Here is a 24,572-nt window from a genome sequence, read left to right on the forward strand (position 1 = left end):
TATATATATATATATATATATATATACTTAGTAAATACTAACTGCAACATCAGAGGGTGGCTGGTACTTCAAGCCTGTAACTAGTATCTAGATGTGAATCATCATAGTTTCAGGAAAAAAAAAAGTGGAAAATAACTTTGTTAGCGTTTTCCCAGCTGTCTCAAATACACATGTGACTTCCTGATAATCCCTACTTAGAGCACTCTGTGACATGCTTCACATCAAAATGCTGATATGCACCAACTTCCTTTCCCCAGACTGTGCATCTACCTGGTGAATCCTTGAACTGCTTCACACATCTCTGCATGGTCTTAACAGAGTCATTGACATTCTTTTCTAGCTCCTCTGCCTCAATTTTAAGGAGAGAATCATTCATCCAGCTCACATTCCACTTTATCCAGTCTGACACTGTAGTCCAGAGATCGTAGTATGGCTGGAAGTCCTTAAGCATCTTGTTCAGCCCACTGTACTTTAGAAAGAAATTAAAAACAACGTAAACAACAAGTGTATTCACCTCCAAACAACAGCTTACATGTCAAAAGGCCAAAAAAAACCCACCTCTTTTTTGAATCTGAAGCCAGCAATGAGAAAACATGTATTCCAAGAGGATATATCAGACTACTTTCTCCTGGGCCAATACGTATTCCAAGGGAAAGCAACCAGCAGAGCTGGGCTTGACACATTCAGGACAATGTACATCCAGTGGAGCTGTGCCTGCACCATGTGTGTGGCATGGAAAGCACTCTTTCCACTTGCCTGTACAAAGCTCTCCTGCAGAATGAGGAGATTTTGATGGACAGGCCACACACCATCAGTGAAAGCACACACCATTATCATATTAAAACTTGGCTCCTTACAGGGAAGGAGAAGTAACCAGAGACTGAAGGGTAGGAAAGGATCATCATGTGAACTCCACTTCTGGTCTGCAGCCAGACTTGGCTGGATGTGGATGACAATGACTCACTGGCAGCTGAGCAGCTACAAGCAAAATGAGTGTTTACAACTATATAAACTGTTGCCTTAGGAGAACACCACGCTCCAAGCCCAGCCAGCTGCCAGCACCCACTCTGCAACCACTTGCATTCACACCCATAGACCTGCAGCAACAGCCTTACAGAAATGGATGCATCCTGAGTGCTGCTTCAACACCTTCCCAACCAATTTCTCCTCACGAACATCTCTCAGACCTCACTGTGGGCATCCAAACTCTCACAGAAGTAGTGGAAATATCAGACCCTGAGCAGCCTTCCACATTTGCCAGGGATTGGCTCTTCTGCAGCCCACTGGAGCGATGAAGCAGTGTAGCCAATCCACAGGACTGAGGAGCAGCTCCCCAGATAAACCAAAGCAGCATGAAGGATTCCTCCCCGAGGAACTATGTCTCACTATTTGCTCTACCTACCACCTAGAAATCCCAGCAAAGATCAGAGTCCTGTGGGTATAGGACCTGACACTTACATCTGTAACTTTGATGCCAAAGAGTCTTTCCCTGTTGTTGTAGAGAACTGCCAACTCCTGGAGCTCCTTCAGCTGCTTCCGGACATCCCTTGCATCTTCAGCCAGCTCATGGGCTTGGTTAACGTCTGACTGGACAGAAAATCCACCTACAGTCAGCTGGAAGAGAAAAGGCAGGCACAAGTTGGGACTCTGAAGCTGAGTGCTGCTTCTAGAGATAACAGCTTCCTGGTGTGCTCTTTGTTACATTCAAAGGCAAGATTTTTATGCTCTTGATTTCACCTCCCCCAAACCAATTTCACTTCTGTTTAGACCATGATGAAAGTGGTGAGGAGAAGCAATAACCACTGGTCAGGTGGAGGAAACTGCAAATGTGATGACCAGCTGCTTGTCCTCTTTGTGACAACAGTTAATCCCCAAGGAATAGGAACAATAAGTCTATGCCCAAATTTGATGCTGAATTTACACTGATATTTGCTACAGAACCAGTAAAGTGCAAATGATAGCTCTACTAGTCACTCAGTTTGTTTCCAAGAATTGTTTAACACATATCTAGAGCTTCTCTAATAAAATTAGTTTTTTGTTTCAGTGGCTTGGGTTTGTTTGTTTGGTTTGGATTTTGCTTTGGTATTTTGTGTGGGCTTGTTTTTTATTTGTTTGGGTTTTTTGATCCAGTGTTGGGGTATTATCATTTTGGGAACCTGTTTCCAAGAAAATCTAGGTCAGTGATTTCACCTTTCTAAAATGGCTTTTTCCCCCCCTGAATTTAAAAAATTAAGAAAAAAATAAAATTCAGACTGTTTTAGCAGACCCCAGAGGTATCTCAGCTCCAAAACTCTGCAATTATTTCAGGGTCTTTTCCCACAAGATGAGTTCCATGGCTGAATGCTGTACTTTCCCCCTTGATGGCAGCGCATCACAGGAGATGCTCTGCAGGGAGCTGAGTACACAAAAAAGAAAAAGGAGGTGCCCATGTTGCCTGAGCACCAAGAATTGGGAGCACTGTATAAACACCTTCTCAATGAAAAATGAGTATTTCTGCAGAGTCTTGTCTTTCACACAAAAAGGAAACTCTTAATCAAAAGCCAATAAAAAACCAAGGGAGGGTGTGTTAATATTTGGTCTAACAACACATTCACCTCAAAACTCATCTGAGTAAAATCTCATCTGAAAGTTTCCCTCCTGGCTGATGACAAGAGCTTCAAGATGCCCTTCTATGGACAGTTCATTGTCAGGGGCTTAATACCTGCATTTCCTCCAGTTTTTCTTGAAATGTCTTCTGATCCGAAATCTGCGTTTTGCGAAATCTTTCCTCATCATCTATGTGCTGGAGCCGAACAGACTCTGATTCCATGGACATTTTCACTGGCCAGTAACTGGCAGTCCACCTGCACCCACATGATACAAAGAGACAAGCTTCTTGAGCATATGTTTGAAATGCTGAAAATCACAGAATGAGAAAGCCAAATCCCACCAAACAAGGAGGCTTTACAACAACAGAAACACATGTGGTTTCAACAAAACATTTTTTTCCAGCTTGTCTTGTTGATATGCAGTCCTTGTGACTAGGCTATTCAGCTAGAGAGAGCTGGGGAGAAGTGGAGGGCCTTTTTAAAAGGAACAAATCCACTACACTGCTGAAAAGCTAGGAGACAGCAAAATAACAGTTGGCATCCAGAGGGAATGTCTGTCTTTGAATGTATTTGCAAGGAACTGAAAAAAATGGGGTCAGAGTCTCGGCTTATGGCTTTTCAGGGCTACTGAAAAAGCCAGTCTCCTGTTAAGCAGGGCAGTGAGGGGCCAGCGTAACCCAGATACAGGGAAGCCCTGGATTCTGCAGAGTGCCCTGGGGAGAGCACTGTAGATCCAGGAAAGGCTGCACAAATTAGGTGCTCATGCCAAGGCAGGTTTCTTGCTTCTTGCTCAGCCATAGCCCACCCATTACTGCCTCCATTTGGACCCTCAGCCTGTGTGCAGCGCTAGTACAAGGTTTGCACACTACACCCACAGGAGGTCACAGCCCTCCAGCACCTGGGGATGCAGCCATCTCCTACCAGTCCTGCCTGGGGCAGGTCTGGGCAGTGGGAATACAGCTGCACCTGTTCCAAGCTGGCCTGCGGCTGAGCTGCTTTCCTGTAGCTTCTGTGGTGGTTTTGCACCTTGCACCCATGTTTCTAGTTTCAGGAACACTCTGCACAGACTCACTCAGGTTGCAGACGTACTGGACCAAGTACATGTCATAAGAGAAGTGCTTCCTGGGCTGAGCAAGCTTTAGAAGCCTTGAAGCTGTGTTTGTGAGTTGACTCTGCTATTGGGGCATAGTCAGGCCACAATTGGAATAATAAAATAAGTGGAAGATGCTTGGAGAAGAACTGCAGTAATAATAAGGGTTCAAAATTCTTCCTAGTCTTAAGAAAACCCTGGGAGTGTTCCTATCCTGGAAGTGTTCATTTAGTTTCAGGCACAGACTAAACTGTGTACTTTGAGACTTTACAAGTATCTCAAAAAAAACCCCAAAAACCCCAGAAAAACCACCCAGAGAAAAGGGCTTTACTATGTTAAACAGGTTAATAGCTACCAGTTTGCCTTGCCCCAGGCCAGAAGGCAGCATGAACTCACACTTCTTGTCTACAAACTTCATTTCAAGAATTCAGTGCTCATATAGCCTGAGAGACACTTAAAAGTTCTGCAGGAGCCCTTGATAGACACATGGCCCCCGAAGCACTGAGAATGGTAATTGCTGAAGAGTCCCACTTTGACAGTGGGAGAAATGCCTTGTGCTCACTTGTCAGTGAAATCTTCTTCGGTAAGATTGTAAAGGAAGTCTTCCATGACCTTGTAATCTTCCATGACTTCCTCAATCAGTTGCTGCACAGGGTGAGAGAAAGAGAAAAAAAGTAGACACCTTTAGACCATGCTGATTCCAAGTCTCTGGTGTACACCTCATTTTCATGAGGTGCCTTTGAAGAGCGTTAGTCACACAAGCTTAAAGTGACGTGGGCTGCTTCTGTGCCCTGTGAACAGTGGGAATGGATTTACAGCCCCTTGTTCTGTGAATGATCATGCCATCATCACCCTCTGTTCTATGGGAATGAAAAGAAGTGTGACCTAGTGGATAAAGTGCTGGACAGAAATTGAGTGTTTTAGGTTATCCTCCAGGTTCCCTCATTGGCATGGACAAGTCAGCTTACAGCTTGATGCCTTTGTTCCCCATTTGTTCAGCTGGGAAAAGACTTACACTTCAAATAACTTTGAAATAACTCAGTGCTAAAATGTCCTATTAGAAAAAATATATTAACAGCAATTTGAGCACTGGGTAACAGAAAGATTTTCTTGAAAAGAGGTTTCATTTTTAGAAGATAGCCATTCAGTACACAAATGCAGAATGGATCATGAATGCAGCAAAATGCATACGTAAGTATTTTAGGCAAGATTTTAAACTGCTATTTTGTTTTGCAAAGAGATTTAAATTTATGATCTGTATATTTAAAAATACAAATCTTAGGAATTATAAAAATACAAAGCCAGGAATCTTGTGGCATTGCACACAAAGATATGCAAGTAAAAAAATGGAGTTCTGCTTCATTCTGCTTCTGAGACACTACACATTGCATTGACAAATTTTCTCCTCACTTCCCTTGATGCCCTATCCCAAGGACAGGCTGCCCCACCTCCTGCACTGCCAGCTGCTCGGGCACTCCCTTCAGCCAGTCCCTCAGCTCAACCAGCTCCTCGATGTTCGTTGGTCTCTCATGCATTTTGGTGCTGATGGCTTCATATGCCTCACAGATCTGCAGCAGGACACAGCAAACACCATCACAGAGTCACCAATTGCTAACAGACAAACTGGGAAACCTGCCCCAATCCACCCACTTCCCATTCTGAAGGGGTCTAAGGGGTGAGTACACAGTTCTGTTCTGGTTTTTTCTTTTCCCATCCATCTCACCCATTGCAGGTGAAACTGAATGAGACTGCCAAAAAAAGAGGAAGGGGAACTGCAAGTATGTAGTGAAAATAATGATAATAACAGATTTAGACAATCAGCTGGCAGAGGCAGTTGCCTATATTCCAGTTATCCTCAGAGGAAGCAGGACTTTTCAGTTGTCTACTAGACAGATCTTTTCAATCCACCAACATACTTTTGTAAAATGGCAAGGTCTTGAAGAATTTAATCTCAAGAGCTGCAGCTCTCAGGCATGTAATTTATTAAATATATTTAATTCCTCATTTGGTTGGGTTTGCATATGTCCTCGATAATTTCAATTTTAAGTAATCAGCCCAGTGTGATCTTTAAAATATCCTCATTAATGTGGCCTTCTAGTCATTTCACAAAAACACAGCAACTTCAAAAGCAGAAGGACAAGACAAGACAGAGACAGATAATACATTGAACCATTAACTTACTTTCTGCACCTGTGAATGGAGGCTTTTAGCCAGCATGTCCAACATGGCAGTGGCAAGAGCTTTGTGTTTATCAGACAGACTAAGCCTAATATGTTCTATCTTGACTTGAAAGGGGCCAATGATAATAGAACTAGGTAGAAGGTGGTCCAGGGTCTCCTTTTCAGACAAATATGTGTCTACTATCTTTGTCACCTCCTGAGTAGGTGGAAATTGCTCTTCATAGTCTCTGTAAATTAAAACACCAACAAAAAAATGGCTGTGTAGACCTTAAGAATATTTGTGCATCCAGGCTATGTGTCCACTCAAAGGATCAAGACATGAAATTATTAACGCATAAATTTACACAATAGGTGCAGAGTGGAATAAGAGCACAGATACTCTAGCTGCAGAAAGGGAGTAGAAAAAAGAGATGAAAGAGGAAATATGGCAAGAAGAAAGGGAGAGGCAAAATAAAAGCACTAGTGTAAACAGGGCAAGATCAGGAGGCACTTCAGGGGAGGGTAGGCACTTCAGTGTATTCTGGGGAGAGACAGGAATTTGTCAGATGGGATTTGTAAATTGATTAAGCTGGAATAAGAAAAAAGAAAAGGTCTTCATTCTCACTGTTTGGAGAAAACATAAGACCTAAACAGAAGTCCATTAAAGTAACAGAGACTACAGGACAGAATAGGTGCAAAGAGTTTTGGCAATGAAAACAATGAGGTTGAAACAAAAGAAAACATTACTTTCTACAGAATGCTATCAGCCTGAGCAGACACTATGGGAAGGAGGTCAGAGTCAAGTATGCTAACTGGATTCTCAAACAGGATGATTCATTTTTAGGGCCATTAATATCTCCAATTACACTGACGAGCATGACAGGAATGTGACTGCTGTCAGAGGCAGGAAGAAATTCCCAGTGCCACCACCAATGTCCTCTAAAAGCATGGACTGTCACCCATGACTGAAGGCAGCCCCTGACAGGGGCCTGATCTCACATCTGAGGCACGTGGTCTCAGAACAGCCCCACACTCTCACATCAGCACATCCACACAACAGCTTCCACAAAGGCTTGTCATTGGGGTCACAGGGGTTTTGTCAGAAGCCACTTACTTTAGGAAGTACTTGATGTCATTGTTATTTATCTCTAAGAACTTCTCATATTTCTTGCCGTAGGCTTGGAGAGGGATCTGAGTCTTTTGAATGGCAGAGCGCAGAGCCTCACGTAGCTCTTGTACTTTTGGTTCTTGCAAACCCACTGATTCCAGCATGGGGGTGCCTGGGATATCCATGTTCTCCAACACATACTGCAAGAGGAAGGGGAGAGGTCTTTCAGGACAAACAGAGCTAACTGTGCCTCCTCAGGAGAGGGGCAAATCCACCCCTGGTGGCACCTTCGGGAACTCTTGCAGTCCACACTTCTACATTGCGTCAGGAATTGTTTGATCAGTTTTATGTGCCCCTCTCCCCAAAGCGTGAGGATCTAGGGAGACAGGGCTTTCACAGTAGCAGACAGAAAGATGCATATGCAGAAGGGACTTGCATCAAACAGAACTGGAAACAGTGCTATTTCCTTTATGAAGGAAAGACTCCTTTATGAGTCTGCTTTTACCAGCCACCACACACTCAGGGCAACCAGAGTGTCCGTGTGTCCACAGAACCTGCAGCACCAAAGCAGAAACAACCACCAGACAAAAGAGCTACAAGGTTGGGGAGACTAAAGAAATCCTGTCAGAATAGAACTGCATTAGCACAGTGCTGCGCCCAGAGTAATTTAACTAAATTGCCAAGTACCCACTTGTGCACCTCCCTCCCTCTCTCAGTACAGGCCCAGGGGTGTCTGTGCTGAGCTGCAATGCACTGGCACGTGCACAGCTGTATCCCTGGTGATGCAGAAGTGTTCACCTGCTCCAGCTGTGGGATGCTGTGGGTCGCCAGGATCCCATTGTCAAACAGAGAAATGAGAGATGTCTCAACGCTCTCCACAGAGGGGCTGAAGAGGACACCACTGATGTCTAGCTCAATGTCTGTTACAAAGAGTGGATTCCTTTGAGACCTGTGGTGGGAAGAGATAAGAAAGAACAGGGATGCTTTTTGAGAATATGATACACAACTGTATTGCTGTGGTGCTGATACTGAAATGCCTCCTGGACAGGAAAGGAAAGCAGAGGAGAACAGGACTGTCTCATGCAGATGAATATATAAACACTGTGTTCTCAATTGAACAGTAAAGACATTGAGAACTCTTTTTAATCAAAGGTGAAGGAACCATCAATCATGACATATCAGGATCCCCAAAAGTCATAACCTTATCTGGAGAATTGGAGCTGCTTTACAGAAAAACTGGAGGTGTTTTTCAAATTCAGTATCTCCAATAGACTCCTAAAATGCACCTTCTGGAAGTTAGATTAGTATTTCTAATCTTGCATGTGACCAGCCTGGCTCAGGACTAGCTGAAGTCAGTGTCAAGACTTCCACTGATTTAAGAGGCCTCATGTGAGTGACAGAGTTGTTTTTTTTTTTTTCTTTTCTTCTGGCTTTCCATTTCTAAACGTTCCTTTTTTAATACCACAAAAAGCAAAAATCCTTAAATCAATGTCCAATGGAATAAAATTTTAGGCACTGTGATAACCTAAATTTGGTATTCTTTAGAGATCCCAGGCCAGATTCCAATTCTGAGGTTTCATCTAAGAATAGAATTAAGCAGCCATGCTCCTGGTATTCTTCCTGGCATCCAGAAAAAAATCAGCAGTAACAATTTGCTCCCCCAAGAACACTGGAGGTGGCTGATCTTTAGAACAGCACATCAAAGCAGCAGACCTTGGTTCTGATGGGCTGCTCCATATCACTAACTGCAGCTGGAAAGCTGTGCTAACAGAGCAGCCAGCTCTGTGTCCTTCCATACTCCAGTGAACATGTCAGGTGGAGGATTAGGGAAAACTGCCCAGCTTAAAGGCCCCACACAGAGCAAAGCTTGCTTGCAGAACACTAGTTAAAAAGACAACAACAGTACACTTTTCTGCTCTTCCCATCCCTTATTTTTCTTTCTTTCTTACATGTAGGGACTGTTGGTGATGTCAGGTCCCCATTCCATGTCCTCTGAGCAGTTCAGGACACTCTGGCAAGCATCCAGCACGAACTGGGTGAAGCTGATGAGCGAGTTCTGCACCAGGTAGCGCAGAGAGTCCTGGAGCATGAACCTGATGCGCTCCATCAGCTTACACAGCTTGGAGCTCTGGTAGGCATCCCAGTCACTCTCCTCCAGATTGAACCATTTGCCTGCATCTTCAAGGCTGCTCTTAATTGCAGTCTTTATGGAATCAATCCAAGTACCCTTGAGAAACTCCTGAACCTAGGGCAAAGAAAAAAGCAAGCTGAGTAATCCTCTGAGGGCTGATGGGAAAGCAGTATGGCAAGGTGAGCTACTAGCTGGGGCTGTTGGAGCTTTCTCTGCTGTGAAAGGAAACTGCTCTCTCAGAGCTGTGGTAGCTAAAAGTAGCTCTCAACCTCCACCCCCACACATATGATATCTGAACCTGGTCATATATCTCCTGCACTGATAAAAGACCCACAAAAAGAAAGCCTGATATTAAAAAGTGGGAGTGCTCTATTCTCTGTTTTGCTCACAGTTTCCTTCCTCTTTTCTATACAGTGGCATCCCTGGAGCTGCCTGTGTCAGGGTCCCTCACAAAAAGTTGTGTAGACAGTGTGATGAGCACATAAAGGACAGAATGTTGTCTTCTCTTGACAAGTGAGAAGAAAGAGCGGAAGAAGCCAAGGGCAGCAGCAGTTTGCAGTATTTTAATTTATTAAAATACCACCAAGTGTCACTTCTGCTCCACAGGCAGCTTGCTGCTTGTGTGTACTAAAAGAACCTTAGTCACTGAGTGGATGACAACACTGTCTAGCTGAAGGAGCACAGGACTGGGAACGACCAGCACATTCTCTGCCACTGATTTAGTGTGCAACCCTGTGCAAGTTACTCCATGTGGCCACATCCAGGGTGCAATGTGCTGCCCTTAGTCAGAGGACATGAAGATCTTCTGCTGGGAATTACCACAGAGCTGCAAATTTTTGTCCTACTCTTTCTATTGGCATTGCAAACAGAGTAATTTAATTAAGTATATAAAGAACATAGAGTATAGAAAAGCATTATCTCCATGAGTGTTTCAGGAGGAATCAAGCATCTTGTGCCTTGCAGCTGGATGGATGGGGAAATAATAAAAAAGAAATAAAAGGGAAAAAAATTAAAGAGAAACTTGAGTGCTGATCAAGTGTGTATCTGTGTATAAACCAGGTGGAGGAAAGAAGGGCTGCAGCCCCATATGGGCACCTGTTTAACACACTAAGAGCATGGTCAACATTGGCTGATCCTAACCACCATGACTCTTTCAGCCCATTCTCCCCATATCCCAATAAATTTGACAGGCACATGCAAATTCCTCCCTGCCCCAAACATGATGTCTCCTTTGACAGCTCATCAGTTTCCAGAAGATCAATCTGCAGCTGCTGCATCTGTCTAACACACACTGACAGCACTGTTGCCTGCTCCATGTGTTCATCCCTCACACTTCCTCTGCTCACCTGAGTGAAGGCCTGAGTCTGGATCTCTTCAAATTCCTCCAGAGAGACAAGTTTGGTGACAGTTGTGTTAAACAGAGACAGGACAGCTGCCTTGTTGCACTCATCCTGTACTTGTGCAAGGAGATAGATGGCTTCTGGCCTGGTCAGGAGTGAGAGGAAGTTGAATTCTCTCTGTCGTTTACGGAAAGGATAGTCTGGGATAGGAACGATCCCTAGCACCAAAAAAAGAAATAATGTCATTGCCTGCAACAGCCATTTCAGCTTCTGTTTTTAGAGTACAGGTCCCTTTGGGAAGCACTTGTGAAAAGGACTCTGCTCCAATGCACAGGCTTTATCATGCAGCAGCCTCACTAGATGGCTGGATGAAAGAGAGAGTCTCTGTTCTGCTGCAGAGACCTTCTGCAGCCTCCCATTAGGGGCTGAGGTGCTGTCTTGGTGCCTGACCTTCCCAAGGCTTTGGCTCATGAAGTCTCCATGTGATAGAACACTGGAACTCAAGAAACTTCCTACTGAGGCTCCAAGGCACAGCTGAGTCATCTCCTCTGTGAGAGGCCACTTGTGAAGCACCTCAAGGCCTTCCTGCTTTTGGAAGATTGAAGTGCACAAAATATGCTCCCCTCCCATGTTTTAGTGGGGCCATTTTCCTCCTGTTTGGGACTCTGAAGGAGCCTGAGCCCTCTTCCACACCTGAGGCATTTCCCAGCTGGGCACAGCAAAGCCAAGGCAGTCAGCCTTAGCACAGTGGTAAGCCAATCACACTGCCAAACATTTGGTGCCATTAAGGGTACACTTGCAGAATAACTGCAGCTTAGCTGATGAGTTCTAATTATACTGAGGTAACATGAGCATGGAAATATACCCTAAAAAAGAGGAGATATACTGAAAAGTCTCACACAATCTCCTGTTGCTGCCCCTTGGAGCTCCAATCATTACCATGAACCTGAGAGTTCCTACAGCAAACAACAAATCCTATCAAAGACAAGAAAGCAAACCGCTTCACTGTGTCCCCTACCTTTCTCTGGTGCTTCCTTCTGCTCTTTGTCTGGAAGGGTAACAAAAGAAAACATCTCGGGTTTGGAAGCGACGACTCTGTCAAAGCTGATCATGTTCATGGTGTGTTTATAGTCTAATTTCACTTCTTTCTCCAGGGTGCTTATTTGGTCTAACATGCTGTTACAAGATACAGAAACACTGAACCCATGGCATTTGAGCACGTGTATGCCTGTAGCTTTACTGCAAACTCCACCCCTCTCTCCCTCCCTCCCAAATTCACTAACCCAGAAGCCCACCTACCACTCAACACATCAGGAGAATTGTGCAGGCAATGAAGCAGCCAGCAAAGGAATCAATTGGACTTTTAATGACAGAGGCAAGCAGGGAGTGAGGACTAGGACTGTAGCCTTTGTAAGTGTCTTTCCAGTTCAAAGCAACATCTCCACTGGGTTGCTTTGAACTGAAAAGTTGCTTTGAACTGAAAGCAACATCTGGGTAGATCTCGGTAGAATTTCTGGGTAGAAACATTATCGAGGGAAGGAGAAATAACCACCAACTAAAGAAAGTAGCTGGCAGTTCTGGAAAAGTTGGGCTATCCAAGCTGGCCTCCCATTTGCCTCCTGTTGTCCATTTCCTCAGCCAGAACACTCACATTAAGTGCTGAAACCCTGCTCCATTTGCCTTAGGAAATCATCATCCTTTACCTCGAGCAGACAGAGTACTTTTCTTTATCCCTGTAGTTCTGCTCACAGAGACTAATTACTCTCCTACTTTCCAGTTCAGGCCAGCAGACCATGCAGCTCCTCACACCTTCCTATTTCTGAGCAAGGCAATCAGTCATGGCTGATTCCCAGCAACACCATCAGTGGCTCATGATTCATCAGCCCAGGGACATTAAAATGCCTCCCCAATATGAACTGCATCACAAAGAGATACTCCATTATATTCAGGTGGAGATCTCCTGTTCTGTTTGCTTTCCCCTGTGCAGATCTTCTTTTGATTTGTTTTAGCAGCTGTTAATAGGTAGAAGGGTCACCAGCAGACAGAAGCCAGGTCTCTGGAGACAACGGGTGGTCTGCAGATCAGTACAGCAATGACTGATCTGTTCCTCAAAAGCACAGGGGGACAGCAAGGTCAGCCATCCCGTTTTTTGTCAACCTTCTTGCTGTTGAAGGCCACTTAACTGCAGGTGTAAGCATGGCTTGGTGGGTCTGCATATGGAAACTACTTCAGCTGGGAACACTGACAGCCCACCCATCCTGTACACGTGTCCCTGGGGCTGCCATCTGCCTCCTTCTGATGCCACCCGGGGAAACTGCATGGTGTGCTTGTGCACAGAATGGAAGGCAGGTGAGACCCATGGTCTGTCAGTTGGCTGCTCAAGACCTGCCTCCACTGACACTTGTTTTGTAGCCCTATGAAGTCCCACAATGTTTATGGACAGAAGGCTGAGCCCCCACACAAGTACATGATGCTTTACTGTCGGGACCCAGAACATTCCTCTGCTGCCCTGGGTGACTCAAGACCCTGGAAAGGGGCTCAGAGACCTTGGCACAGAGTCAAAATCACCTGTGCCTTCGATTTTAGTCCATGGAAAAAATTACCAACTTTGTATGAAGATTTACAAGCCACAGGAGTTTGAGTAGAATAATAGTTAATTTGTCACAGGGTGAAAAGGTAGAATTTTGGGGTTTTAGAATGGGGGTTCAAGAAGCAAGATGGAAGAATCTAGACATGTCCTGTCCTTCTTCTTATTATTATCCTCCATCTTCTGCTAAGATGGTGACACTTTTTGATTGGTTTAGAATAGAGACAGACTGTCTAACATAGGTGATAGGTATTGAAAAATTATTGTAAATAAAGTACACATAGTTCTTAGGATAAAAAGCTAACATCACCCCAAGGATGGAGGCTGTGCCACAACCCGACCTGCTGGACAAATCTCAGCAGGTCAGAGAAAGAATGCAATAAATAAGAAAAAATAAACAACCTTGAAAAGCAGAACCAACGAATCTCGACTTCTTCAGTCGCGGGGCTAGGAAAAAAGAAACTTTCTAATACCTCAAAAGTCATCTCAACCACAAAAACCCAAAACTTTACCTCTTCTCATCCTTCATTTTGGGAGTCTGCACAGCCAAGCGCTTCATCCTCTGCAAGCTTTTCTCGTTGATGGTGTCCAGCCCCTCTGTGGGCATGCAGTCCACGTACAGGTGGTACATGAGCAGCCCCTGCGTCCTCTTGCGCAGGCTGTCGGCACAGGCCACGCGCTCCGCAAACACCTGCGGGTCCTCGGCCAGGAACTGCAGGCACACCCGAGGCACCCAGTACTGACATGGCAACAGTGGAGCTCTTCCTGGGAAATCAAAGTACAGCTTACCAGAGGCTGCAGGGAAAACAAAACTCAGAATGGCTTGCAGTGCTGACAGCAGCTTTTTGATAGACAGGATAATTGGGCTGCTTGTGGGAGATCAAAATGAGGGACCAAAGCTGAGGACAGCAAGAGATAAGGAGCATCTCTAAACCTTTCAGGAGAAGGGTACTTCATTTTAATCTGTCCACATTCCCTTTCAAAATGGCATTGAACCAGAAAGCCCAACATTTTACTTTTCTTGAAGGCTGGAAGGATAGGAGAAGGAATAAAAAGAAAGGTGTCTACAAAGGGAAAACCTCAGATGGGATCAAATTAAGATGTGGAGTTCTCTTCCTTGGAGGTTTTTTCAGATAAGTTTAACAGACACATATCAAGAGAGATAACAGTGAAAGGGATTAAATGACTTCTTGGTGTCCTTCCCATGTCCAGCTAGGACAAGCATGGGTAATGAACTGGCTCTCAGACTATATGACAGGTCCCAAAAAACCTCATTTGAAACACACCTTCTGGAGTTCTTCCTCCGTTGATGATGGGTCTCCCTTCTTCGTCACGCACCAGACCTTTCTCATCTGTTTTATGGACCAAGTAGAGGTCTGTCTCCTTGTCATAATCCAGAACACCAACATCAATCCACTTGTAGATCAACTCCTGGCTTTTGGGGTCCTCTGAGAGAGCCAAGGATTAAAACAGGGTTAGTCCATTCTCCTGGAGGCTACAGCAAATGGATTTCCCTGATCCAAGTGGTGATGCCACAGTCAAATCCATTTGCTCCTTTGAATCTCAGTCAATCTCACAGAGTTTCTGTCTGACCAATTAAATAATTAACTTATTATTTTACAGCTTAGAATTTTCAATGTTTTGCATACACCAGACAGATATCTATTTATATTGATATCAATATGGATACAGGTCAGGACAGCATTATGCTGTCCATTCAACCTGAGGAGTGATCAGGTGTGGTATTCCCCAAGACAGGTGCAGGCAGAACCCAGCCATCATGTGCTGGCTGCCCAAGGATACACAGAGCTTATGTTTTATGCTTCAGTTTTGCAGACAGTCAAGCCTCTGGAGGCTGCTCCAGAGCTGCAGATGCCAGTTCCCACACTTTAAAGCTACTGCAGATGTGTTAATGTGAGCTGCAGCCACAGCTGGGCATCAGTACAACTGCACCTAGTAATGCCTTCTCATTGAGAAGGCTCCAAAAGATTGGAAAGCAATGTCCACATCACCTAATTTGGCCCAGGTTTACTACTTGTATGTTCACTGTAGTCTGAACTCATCTTCTGATCCTGCACTTGCAGAGAAATCCAGGCAGAACATACTGTGCCCTAGGAGTTAGAACACCCTAACTCCATGAAGATAGCTATTCACCAATAAAGAGAAATTTTGTCTGTGCTGACAGAAAGTCAAAAGGCAAAGGCAACTTTTAACAAAGTGGAAATGATCCAGGGCAGGACTGGCAGTCAGTGAGATCCTGGTCTCTGGCTCTGACTGCCTGAGACTGGCCAAAATGAGATAGGGCTTTTCAGAGCTACATCATCAGAATCTACACATTTCCTTCTGCTGAAAGGGCCTGTAACCATTAGTGTTGCCCTGCTTGAGCAGGAGCTGATTCAAGTTTTACCATGTCCAAGCACATCATCTGTAGGTAAAAGTGCTTTTCCAGGCACTGGCTTTCTATCAGAAGATCCTGGCTCCAGCCCTAGTGCCATCCACTCGTCCGGAGTTCGACAGTCAAATTCATCATTGTCAAATACCTAAAAAGCAAGGACATGAGGGAAATTAGGATTTACTCCAGAAACAAGAAAACACCCAATAAAAAATTTCACGAGAGGAAAACATTAACATGCAGTTCCTAAATGGGCTACAAAATTTGGAAATCAGTCCAGGTGCAAAATCTGTGCAATATTTGGCTGACAATTTTCTCCCAAACAGCGCTATTTGTACCTCCAGCCATTTCCCAGGGAGAACAAACCAACACCTGGAGAGGTTTCCTGCAGCAATACTGCTGACTACTGCATTCAGAAGGAAACATGAGACACCTTTCCTTTGGACACACAAAAGCCAGTGAGGAGCACTCTCAAGGACTATTAGTTTTGGCAGAAGTTGTGGCACCCTGCAGAAGATGCTCAGCATCTTGTAGAGACCCTTCAGTGCCCAAGCCAGCTCCAAAGCATTGCCTTGCTTTGCTGCTTGTTGTGTCAATACTGGCTAAGTGTCCTCAGAAACCTCCTGTGGTATAAGCAATGAGACAGACCACATGTGCTCTCTTACCTGTAATGGGAGGTAGATGGGAAACACAGAATCTTTTGTCTCCTCAATAGGTGGCATATTGTCAGGGTCATAGTGCCTTGGCATCAGCTGATTGGAGTCTATCCCCTTGCTGGCCAGGAGCTCAGCAATGTCAAAGGTCAGATACAGTCGTCTCCTCCTGGATTACATCAGAAGAGGAAATAACCACTTAATGTGCCTGTAAGCATTCCCATGCCTACAACTCCACTTTTTCACTCTGCACCCCTATCAGTAAAAACATTTTTGGTACACATTGCATCCACGTCTATTTCTTCATTTAAAGCATAAAATAATTCCGTGGAAGTGACCTAGAAAGATCAGTTACTCCAATCCATAAATTATATACTGTACTATGGTACTAATACATTATAGAGCATACACAAAACCAGAAATCAAAAAAATAATTACAAAAAGATGACATAAACACTATTAAAAAACAATGTTTTCTTCCCACATCCCAGTGAATTGTCTTCTGCACCCTCTGCAATTCATGTACTCCCCACTTTGGAGACTACTGCCTTACAGGATAAGGTTTTCTTAAGGATTTTTGACATGTTATATCTTGAAAGCAGAAGTCAACACCCTAATCTGCTGTGTCCATTCCACAGTGATGCCTCTAGCCACTTCCTGGTTACTTACCTCTCTACTTCAACCTTACGAGGGTTTTGCCCTGGAACACGTTTGAAAGGCATCTGCACTTTGGGTTTAAATGATTGTTCAGGGAAATCTGACTCAGCGAGGATCTCAGTGGATGGTCCAACCATTTGATTCTCCATGAGACCTTTAAAGTTTGCAGGCACCTTGAATTTTGTGACTAAGAAGCAAAGAGAAACACATCTGAAACCACCAGGTATCACTTTGCTTTACATTCACACACAAAGGAGGACTCTGCTGTCTACTGGGTTATCTGCAGAAGTCACTTCACTAGATTTGTAAGAGAAATCAAGCAGACATCAAACTGGAAACAGAAAAAAAGACCTTTTTTTTTTCCTGCTACAATATGTGATTATGGTTTTCCAGTATCAAAATAATGGCATAGAAGAAAACTCCACCAAGAATTACTGTCATGCAGATTTTTGGGAGCCAAGGCACTGACCTGGCTCTAAGGAGCTCTGTTTTGTTCCCAGCTTTGCTACAGACTCTCTACATGACAGTGGGCAATTACTGTCTCTAATGTACAGCTTCCATCACCCTCAGAAAGGATCCCCCTGCCTCTCTGGGGGGCCCTGAGACCAAGAGTCAGTCATAGCTGAGAGGAGCTTGGTCAAAGTGGTGATAAAGGGTTTATTAATATTACAGGGGGAAAGAAGCTGCAGAGGTCATCTTTGTCTCCTGAAGTGCCTATTCACACCTTGGGACAAACCTCTCTCTTCTCAGCTTTTGCTCAATCAAACCACCCACTCACATCAGCAATGGTGTGAGAAAAAATTGAGTTAAACAGCCAACAATCTCACCATTTGGCCAAACATTTTCAAGAGAAATTTGGACTAAGAAAAAAGTATACATTTCCAAGAACTGGCAGAAATTAAACCATGTCATTTACCCCATAAATAAACCAAACTGTTTATATTGCTAAACAAGTTGCAAATAATAGAACAGCAGCAAACTGGGAATTTGAAGCTTAACCTAAATTAAGTAATTTCATGCAAGCTTTAAAAAGCACTATTCCCTAGACAGAGCTAAGCATTGAACTAAAAATAGATTTTAGTGGAGTGAGAGAGATTTTCCTTTGATGAACTTTCACACTCTGTCAAGGAGAAACGTAAAGTTCTGGTTTGGAATTGGGTATTTTGAATGTCAAGCTTTGAACCCAATTGTTCACTGTGTTGCATGTGCTTCTGGAGTCATGGATGTGACCCTTGATTTCAAAGCAATTGTGCAGAGCAGCCAATAATGCTAAAGCCAGACATGTTTCAGGATGGTTGGGTACAGGAAGGGTCCTCTAAGAGGTCATTCCCTTGTCCTTCTAAAATGGCCCCTGGCTCAACCCTTGTAGCTGTATGTTGTCTGCTTAGAGACTAAAGGAAATAGCCACTAACTGGCTCCTCTCTCTCTACTTCCCTCCCTCAGGAAGGGCAGCTAGCCTGGCATGAATGTGCTCTTAAACACTTGCACGGTCAATAAATAATTTTGAGGAATCCCTAAAATGCAGCTCTTTAGCCTTGTGTACATCTCTTGCTTGGGGTCTTTACAGAATGGCCCTGATTTGTATTTGTTGTCAAGGAGCACAGCTGTTCCAATTTAGTCATTTTATTGTTGCCAAATCCTGGCACCATCCATTATGGCACTTTGTGCACTATCAACTATTTATGTCAATACTTAGTGTTTCATTTGCATTTACATTTCCAACCTGATGGCTTCTTCCCCCTTGAAGAAGCAGCAGATCATAAATAGAGTTCTGTCTCCACTTGTTAAAGATGAGTCTAGCTTGTCAAGATTCACTTGAGGAAGCAGTCATTTGTCCTCACTCATGAAAATAAATGTCACATCTAAGCACAGGAGGGTGGTATATACAGTTCCCATCTTTCTCTAAAATCCTCTCACACACACACTTTCTTCCCACCCACTGCCAGTCTATGATCCATATCCCCAGGAGTGCTCTAGGGGCCAGGAGAGTGCTGGCAAACCTTCAACCATTCTCTGTTCCTATATTTGAGCATCCATGACACAAGTTTTTGTAAGCAGGTGGCACCAGCAGCTCTGTACACACAGAGAGCCTTTGCATCTAGGGAGAACAATCTGCTCTGGGGTGCAGCTGGGTGCAGAATAAATAAATGAGGGAAGGCCATGATTTTGGCTATACCTAAATCCCAAATACAGCTTTCACAGGCAGGTCCCATTTTTGGGGTTGTCATGTGCTGGGCCAGCAGTTTAACTTGATGATCCTTGTGGGTCCCTTCTAACTCAGGAAAATCTATGATTTTCACAGGAAAGGGACACTGCTGGCTCCATGCACAGTAAGAACACATGCAAATTCAGTGTTCTCCTGGCAGCAGGACCAGAACTCCCACAGGCACCAGCACAGTCCACCCTGAACCCTGGGGGAAGTGGATCTATCCAGGAGAAAAGGAAGCAGGGTTTTATCACCCACTCAGATCACTTTGCTGAACCTCTAAATGAAATTCACTTTTCTCGGGATATTCAAAGAGCACAGCACCATTCCTGAGCACTGAAAATGAAAGCGGAGCAGGAGCCCAGAGGCAGTAGCCTAATTCCCAGCATGCCTGCTATAGGCAACCTGAACAGTTATGGCCCAGTTTCCTGCCCCACCTCACTCCCTCTCAGTGCATTTACCTTTAGGGGTGTGCTGCTCCTGCTCTGCCTGGTTCACCAAAGACTGGGACGTGTGGGGGCCACCAGAAGCACCCTGGAATGTGAGGGAAGTGTCAGAGCACAGTCGTGGCATAGTGTGAGTGGGGATCATTGAGGTACAGAGATAAAATGTGACTGTAAGACTGACTTTACCAGATCTTTAGGGACAACTGAGACTGTGAGTAATGGTCAGAAAAGGCTCAGAGACACAAGTACCTGAAAAGTTCAGCCAAATGCACAGGGGCAGGGGATCTCCCAGCAGCATGTGGCCTGATGTCAGCTTAGGATGTTGACTGGGGGCGGATCAGGCAGCCAGTCATTACGGTTTTACTGCCATATATCACCACAACCACAGCCTGCCCTGCCATACTGGCATCCCAAACCTAGGCAATCATGACAGCACTGTCACTGGCTACAGAGGAAGGCAGCACAACTCTGACCAGGATGAGCCTCATGGCCTCACTTTGTTAAGATGAAGGTCTTGCACAAAGGCCTCTGAGCAAAGGAAGGGCTAGGACCTGGGGTGAAACCTGTGTATGTCCATACCAGCTGTGGACTTTTCTGTTCAGGACAGTGCTGGAGAAAGAACTGCTCTTTGCACTTACCCTCGAGCTACTGGAGGGTCCTGGAGTAGGGACATCAGCAGAAGCCCCACTGCTGGTGCTAGGTTGGCTCCTACTCAGAAAATTCCTCAATTCCTTCCTTGCTTTGTCCATCTTCTCAGGAGAACAACGCTGTGACGTAACCCTGGGCTTCCTGTGAGTGGAAAGACATTGAGCCTGGCACACACTGTATCTTTGGCACTCCTCCACACCCTCCCACAGTGCTGGATATCCTTCACTTGCTACAATGAGCGGGTATCACAGAAGGTTCCATCCCCTGATTCCATACCATTCACGACCTGGGGGCCATCAGACTCACCTGGCTGCCTCAATGGCTCACTAACCCTGGGGAAACAGATTGCTTTGTTATTCCAGACGGGGTTTGGAGTGGGAAAACCAGCAGAATACACAAGAAAAGCTGCTTTCCTTAAGCAGCAGGGGCTTCCTGGATCTGTGGCAGCATTCAAAAGGTTGCCAGGAGAATTTGACTAAACTGGGACTACAAGAAAAGTACTACTTTTGCTGCACCCAAATCCCTTAAAAACTTTGTCACACTTGACTCCAGTGGGAGTAGGCTACAGCCTAGGATACCAACACAGCTACTCCCAGGTCTAAGTCTGCCTCTTTCATTTAAATAATTCATGACAGATGTTTAAGCATCACCTAACACATATTAAAATATTGCCAGAAGCTCCCCTCTTTCTCCTCCTGCAGGGGATATTTTTGCTCAGCTCACAAATAATTTCTGCTCTTCCACCTTGGGAGACTCAAGTCCAGGCAAATATCACAGATGTACAGCTTTATTTTATAAAAACCTTTGTGCACTCAGAGATACCAATTAAGAACAGCTCTCAGACTTCTGGCAGGAGGATAATGCAACCCTTGGTTTTAGGCTTGTCTAAACACAGAGATGACTATTCTAACTAATTAGAACAGCTAAAGTGACACAAACCCCTCCAGCCTGCACATGCATGCACTGATATAATGGTGTACACATACCTGTGTAGCTTATTCCTATAAAATATGAGTCAAAGCTTTCCGTGGTGTCTCTCAAAGGTACTCCAGGTCAATACAGCTAACTGATCAATTCCTGCTCAGGGCTAGACCCAGACTCCTCATCCAGCCCTACCTGACGAGTGGTTTGTCTCCTGCACCCTTGCTAGGACCTTTCTGAGGCAGCCAAGCCTCTGCAGCAGAGTCTTCCAGCTTCCCACAAATAAGTTCTGGAAAGACCTTGCCTGGTCTTGAAGGCCACAGCTGGCACAGTACTTGTCTGGATCCTCATCCTGACCTGGAGACAACATCCGCAGATCCCTTCCTGCCATGCCCTCTCTGCTCTGCTCTTGAATGGAGTGAAAACTCTGCTTGCCCTATACTCCTGATGAGAGAGGGCAATCTTTTCAGAATTTCACCTTCCTGCCTGTCTGTGAGAATGAATCGGGTACAGCACAGAAAGCATTACATGCATGCCGGAGATAAGAGGGAATAACTGTGCTGGTTTATTACTGCAGGTTCAAGCCAGTGCACAATTTTGAGAGGTTGAATCAAAAAAGAAATCAGATAATAAATCAAGGTTACCATGATGCGAATCTTTTAAGTGAAATGGAGTAAGCGAACAGATTGGAAAGACCTGGGAGATGAGATCAATAATACCCCCTCCCCTCCTTCAAGCTAGAAAATCTCCAATCTCTCTCCTCTCAGCTTTGCTTTGGCATGGCAACTGGAACCTCACACCCTGAAGAATGAATTTTCCATGGAGGATTTTGTTTTTATTAGCTATTTTATGCTCTGGCCATATCTATTTTAGCAGCCCAGCAGGACTGATTGGAATCAGCCAAGATCCAAGGATTCCTGATGAATCACTGCTGGACTCTTTGGTGCCTGCTGCACTGGCTGGGAGAACAGCAGTGAGGCGGAACGGCCCCGCGGGGCCTCTCCTGATGTGTCACCTGAGCATCCTCTCTCTCCTTGGCAGCAGGGCCAGCATGCCAACATGGCTCGCTGGACTTTTGCCTCTTACCACCAGAACCCTAAAACCATCCAATTAAAGCAGCCAGCTCCAGGACACAAGGTTCATCTGAACCTTCAGTAGGGGTGAGGGACTGAACCCATTCCCAATTTAGCAGGACTGGCAATCTCTGCCTAGAATCAAAATAACGTGGCTGCTGCCCATGATGGACAAGTTTCCATGACTGGGGAAGAGTGTACCAAGACAGCCCACAGCAAGCCTAATTCTTTGCTACTTTGCTCACTGTGTACTCACTCACACCTCAGTAAAGTCCATCCTGAGCACTTATGTCAAAATAAAACCAACCCCTACCCAGTGTCCAGATCAGAAACACCCATCATGCTCTCCCAGCTGCCCAGAGGGAAGGTCCCTGTGTTTGCAATTGCAAAAAATCCTGACACACACCACTTAAAATAAAGAACAAAACCAGGCATCCAAAGTTCTCCCAGCAATTCCCCAAAGAAATCATTAAAACATCTTGTCTGAGAGCACTAAAGCTGATGTGGATATGGGAGAACTGCTAAGCACAAAGGGAGAGAGGGTGAGAACACTTTCCATCCTGCAGCGAGCACACAATGGCAGTTCAAGCTTTCAGCCAGCAACTGCTGATTGTACCACATAGTTTGTGCTCAAGGATTCCCTGCTTGTCTGAGGGATCCCAAAGAAGAGCAGTGAAACTGCCCAGTGCCCCCTCACACTCCAGCTGGGAGCAGGAGGCTGGATACCTGCCACATTCACAGCCTTCAGTCCTTCCCTACTGGGAGCACTTTCCTCAGGACTGAGGAGTCCAGCTCATTGCAAGTAGGGGAGATGTCTTCCTCAAAGCAGCTTCTCTGCCCTCCTCCCCTCCTTGCACACCTGGGAGCATCTCCCTGCTCTTTGCTGGCAAACATCAGGCTGGCACCAAGATGTCCCAGCCTAAGCTATAAAATCTTTTCCTGACTGCTGAGACAGCTATCTCTGCACTAGTTTAGTCATGCTCCCTCACACCTGAAAAGCATGTTTCCTAGATATACCAGGTACGAGGTATTATGCTAAATTGAACTATTCAAAGTGAGAGCATATTCTTATGGCACTGCTGACACAACATTAGTTACAGCGTCTGTGTGTCATTGTGGCAAAACTATAATTACAATTTCTCAGTAAATCCAGGCTTTACACATCCAAGAGTCAAACTCCCACATGTCTTGCTCAACGTCTGGTATGAGCTTTTTGATCTGTTGCCTCTACTTCAATTCTTTGATCCAAAGCTTTGACAAAATGGGACTCTTTTCTTTCAAATAAGGTTTAAAATGGCTAAAAATTGCAACAGAACTAGAGAATAGTACTTTAAATATCATATAACCCCTAAGCAAAACCGCAGACTGAAATCTAGTATTTATCTAAAATCTATCTATCTATGCATAGCCAGAATCCCAGCTACTAGACCATCTGGACACCAACATGCAGAAATTCCCTCTTCCTATAATTTAAACCCTACTATATAAGCTCAGACAAGGTGATGCGCTCTCAACAAACTGCTTTAAACATTATCCCGTACTTCAAAACCCTTCCAACTCTAAAAAGAGAGTTGAAAGTAATTTCGAGTTTTATAGCAGCCCATTCCCTCCAACCATTTGCAGAGTTTTAAAATTGATTTTCCTCTGGGTTTTTAAATGCATTCTTTTCTCCACGGAGAAGCACCAGGCAGGCACAGCCTCCCCGGGGGGAGCAGCGCGGGCGGCTCCGGCCGGTGCCGCTCGTGACCCCGGGGCTCAGGGCACGGCCTGGGCCCACAGCCAGCGCGGGGGCCGCAGGACAGCCCGCCAGGCATTTACACCGTGACTCCAACGCGGTTTGTGTCACTGACCAGGCACGACGCGGGTGAAACAAACGCTGCTGTAGGTTTCATTGTTGAGAGCCCGCGGGGCGCGGGAGGAGCAGCCCAGGGGCTGTTAACGTGCGACGTGCGGGACGGGGCAGCGCCAGAGCTGCTCCCGGCGCCCACCCTGAGCACCAAGCCCTCCCAGTGCTCCGAGAAACCCGGCTCTGCCCGCCGCTCCCAGGGTGCGGAACGCACCGGGCGACTCCCTCACGATCCACACCTGTGCGCCCGCCCGTCCGCCCTCCCGGCCCGGCCCCCGAGCCCCTCCTTGGAGCCCGCAGCCCCCTGCTCGGGGGCCAGTGGTGCCCTGCCCGGCTCTGCCTGCGGGCGGTACGCACCGACGGGCCCGAGTCCGCCCCGAGTCCGCCCCGACCGGCCCGAGTCCGGCCCGACGCCGCAGGCGTTGCCACGGGAGCAGGGGCGGGCAGAAGGCTGCGACCCGAGACCGCTGCTCCCCCCGCGCGGGCCGTTGGGCTGGTCCGGAGGCGGCGCGGGGCAGCGCGGGCCCGAGCCGCGGGCCACACCACGGCCGAGCCGGGGGGGGGGGGGGAGAGCGCTCTCCTGGGGAAGCGGGGTCTGCCCCGAGCTGCAGCTGCCAGGGCGGGGCTGTGCAGAGCCCCCTGGTGCCACTGCAGTGACACCGCGAAGCTCCCGGTGCCACCCCAGAGCCCCTGGAGCAGCCTAAGAGTCACCGCTACGGAGTTGGTG

The 24,572-nt window shown here is 45.9% G+C and overlaps 1 protein-coding gene across 3 annotated transcripts in view; it reads right to left on the minus strand.

Annotated features, from left to right (window-relative positions):
* The window catches only part of DNAH1 (dynein axonemal heavy chain 1), a 71,674-nt gene extending 47,372 nt beyond the window's left edge, over nt 1-24,302 (minus strand). For 2 of the 3 annotated variants that reach the window (XM_071439836.1, XM_071439834.1), the window contains exons 1-19: nt 24,203-24,302; nt 19,996-20,146; nt 19,373-19,445; nt 16,718-16,892; nt 16,061-16,217; nt 15,411-15,543; nt 14,290-14,451; nt 13,516-13,768; nt 11,435-11,592; nt 10,423-10,634; nt 8,895-9,190; nt 7,744-7,894; nt 6,952-7,145; nt 5,860-6,085; nt 5,127-5,246; nt 4,241-4,323; nt 2,702-2,843; nt 1,459-1,614; nt 271-469 (exon numbers count right to left, since the gene is read on the minus strand). In XM_071439836.1, the coding sequence (XP_071295937.1) occupies nt 271-469; nt 1,459-1,614; nt 2,702-2,843; nt 4,241-4,323; nt 5,127-5,246; nt 5,860-6,085; nt 6,952-7,145; nt 7,744-7,894; nt 8,895-9,190; nt 10,423-10,634; nt 11,435-11,592; nt 13,516-13,768; nt 14,290-14,451; nt 15,411-15,543; nt 16,061-16,217; nt 16,718-16,892; nt 19,373-19,445; nt 19,996-20,106 (3,001 nt within the window). In that variant the 5' untranslated portion in view covers nt 20,107-20,146; nt 24,203-24,302. Of the gene's footprint in view, nt 1-270; nt 470-1,458; nt 1,615-2,701; nt 2,844-4,240; nt 4,324-5,126; nt 5,247-5,859; nt 6,086-6,951; nt 7,146-7,743; nt 7,895-8,894; nt 9,191-10,422; nt 10,635-11,434; nt 11,593-13,515; nt 13,769-14,289; nt 14,452-15,410; nt 15,544-16,060; nt 16,218-16,717; nt 16,893-19,372; nt 19,446-19,995; nt 20,147-24,084; nt 24,181-24,202 lie in introns of those variants that run through there. The other variant, XM_071439835.1, reaches the window with a different exon arrangement.
* Nucleotides 24,303-24,572: the final 270 nt, after the last annotated feature.

Source organism: Agelaius tricolor, unplaced genomic scaffold (assembly GCF_023055355.1).
Source record: "Agelaius tricolor isolate 1412-34295 unplaced genomic scaffold, bAgeTri1.0.p SCAF_14, whole genome shotgun sequence".
Taxonomy (NCBI): domain Eukaryota; kingdom Metazoa; phylum Chordata; class Aves; order Passeriformes; family Icteridae; genus Agelaius; species Agelaius tricolor.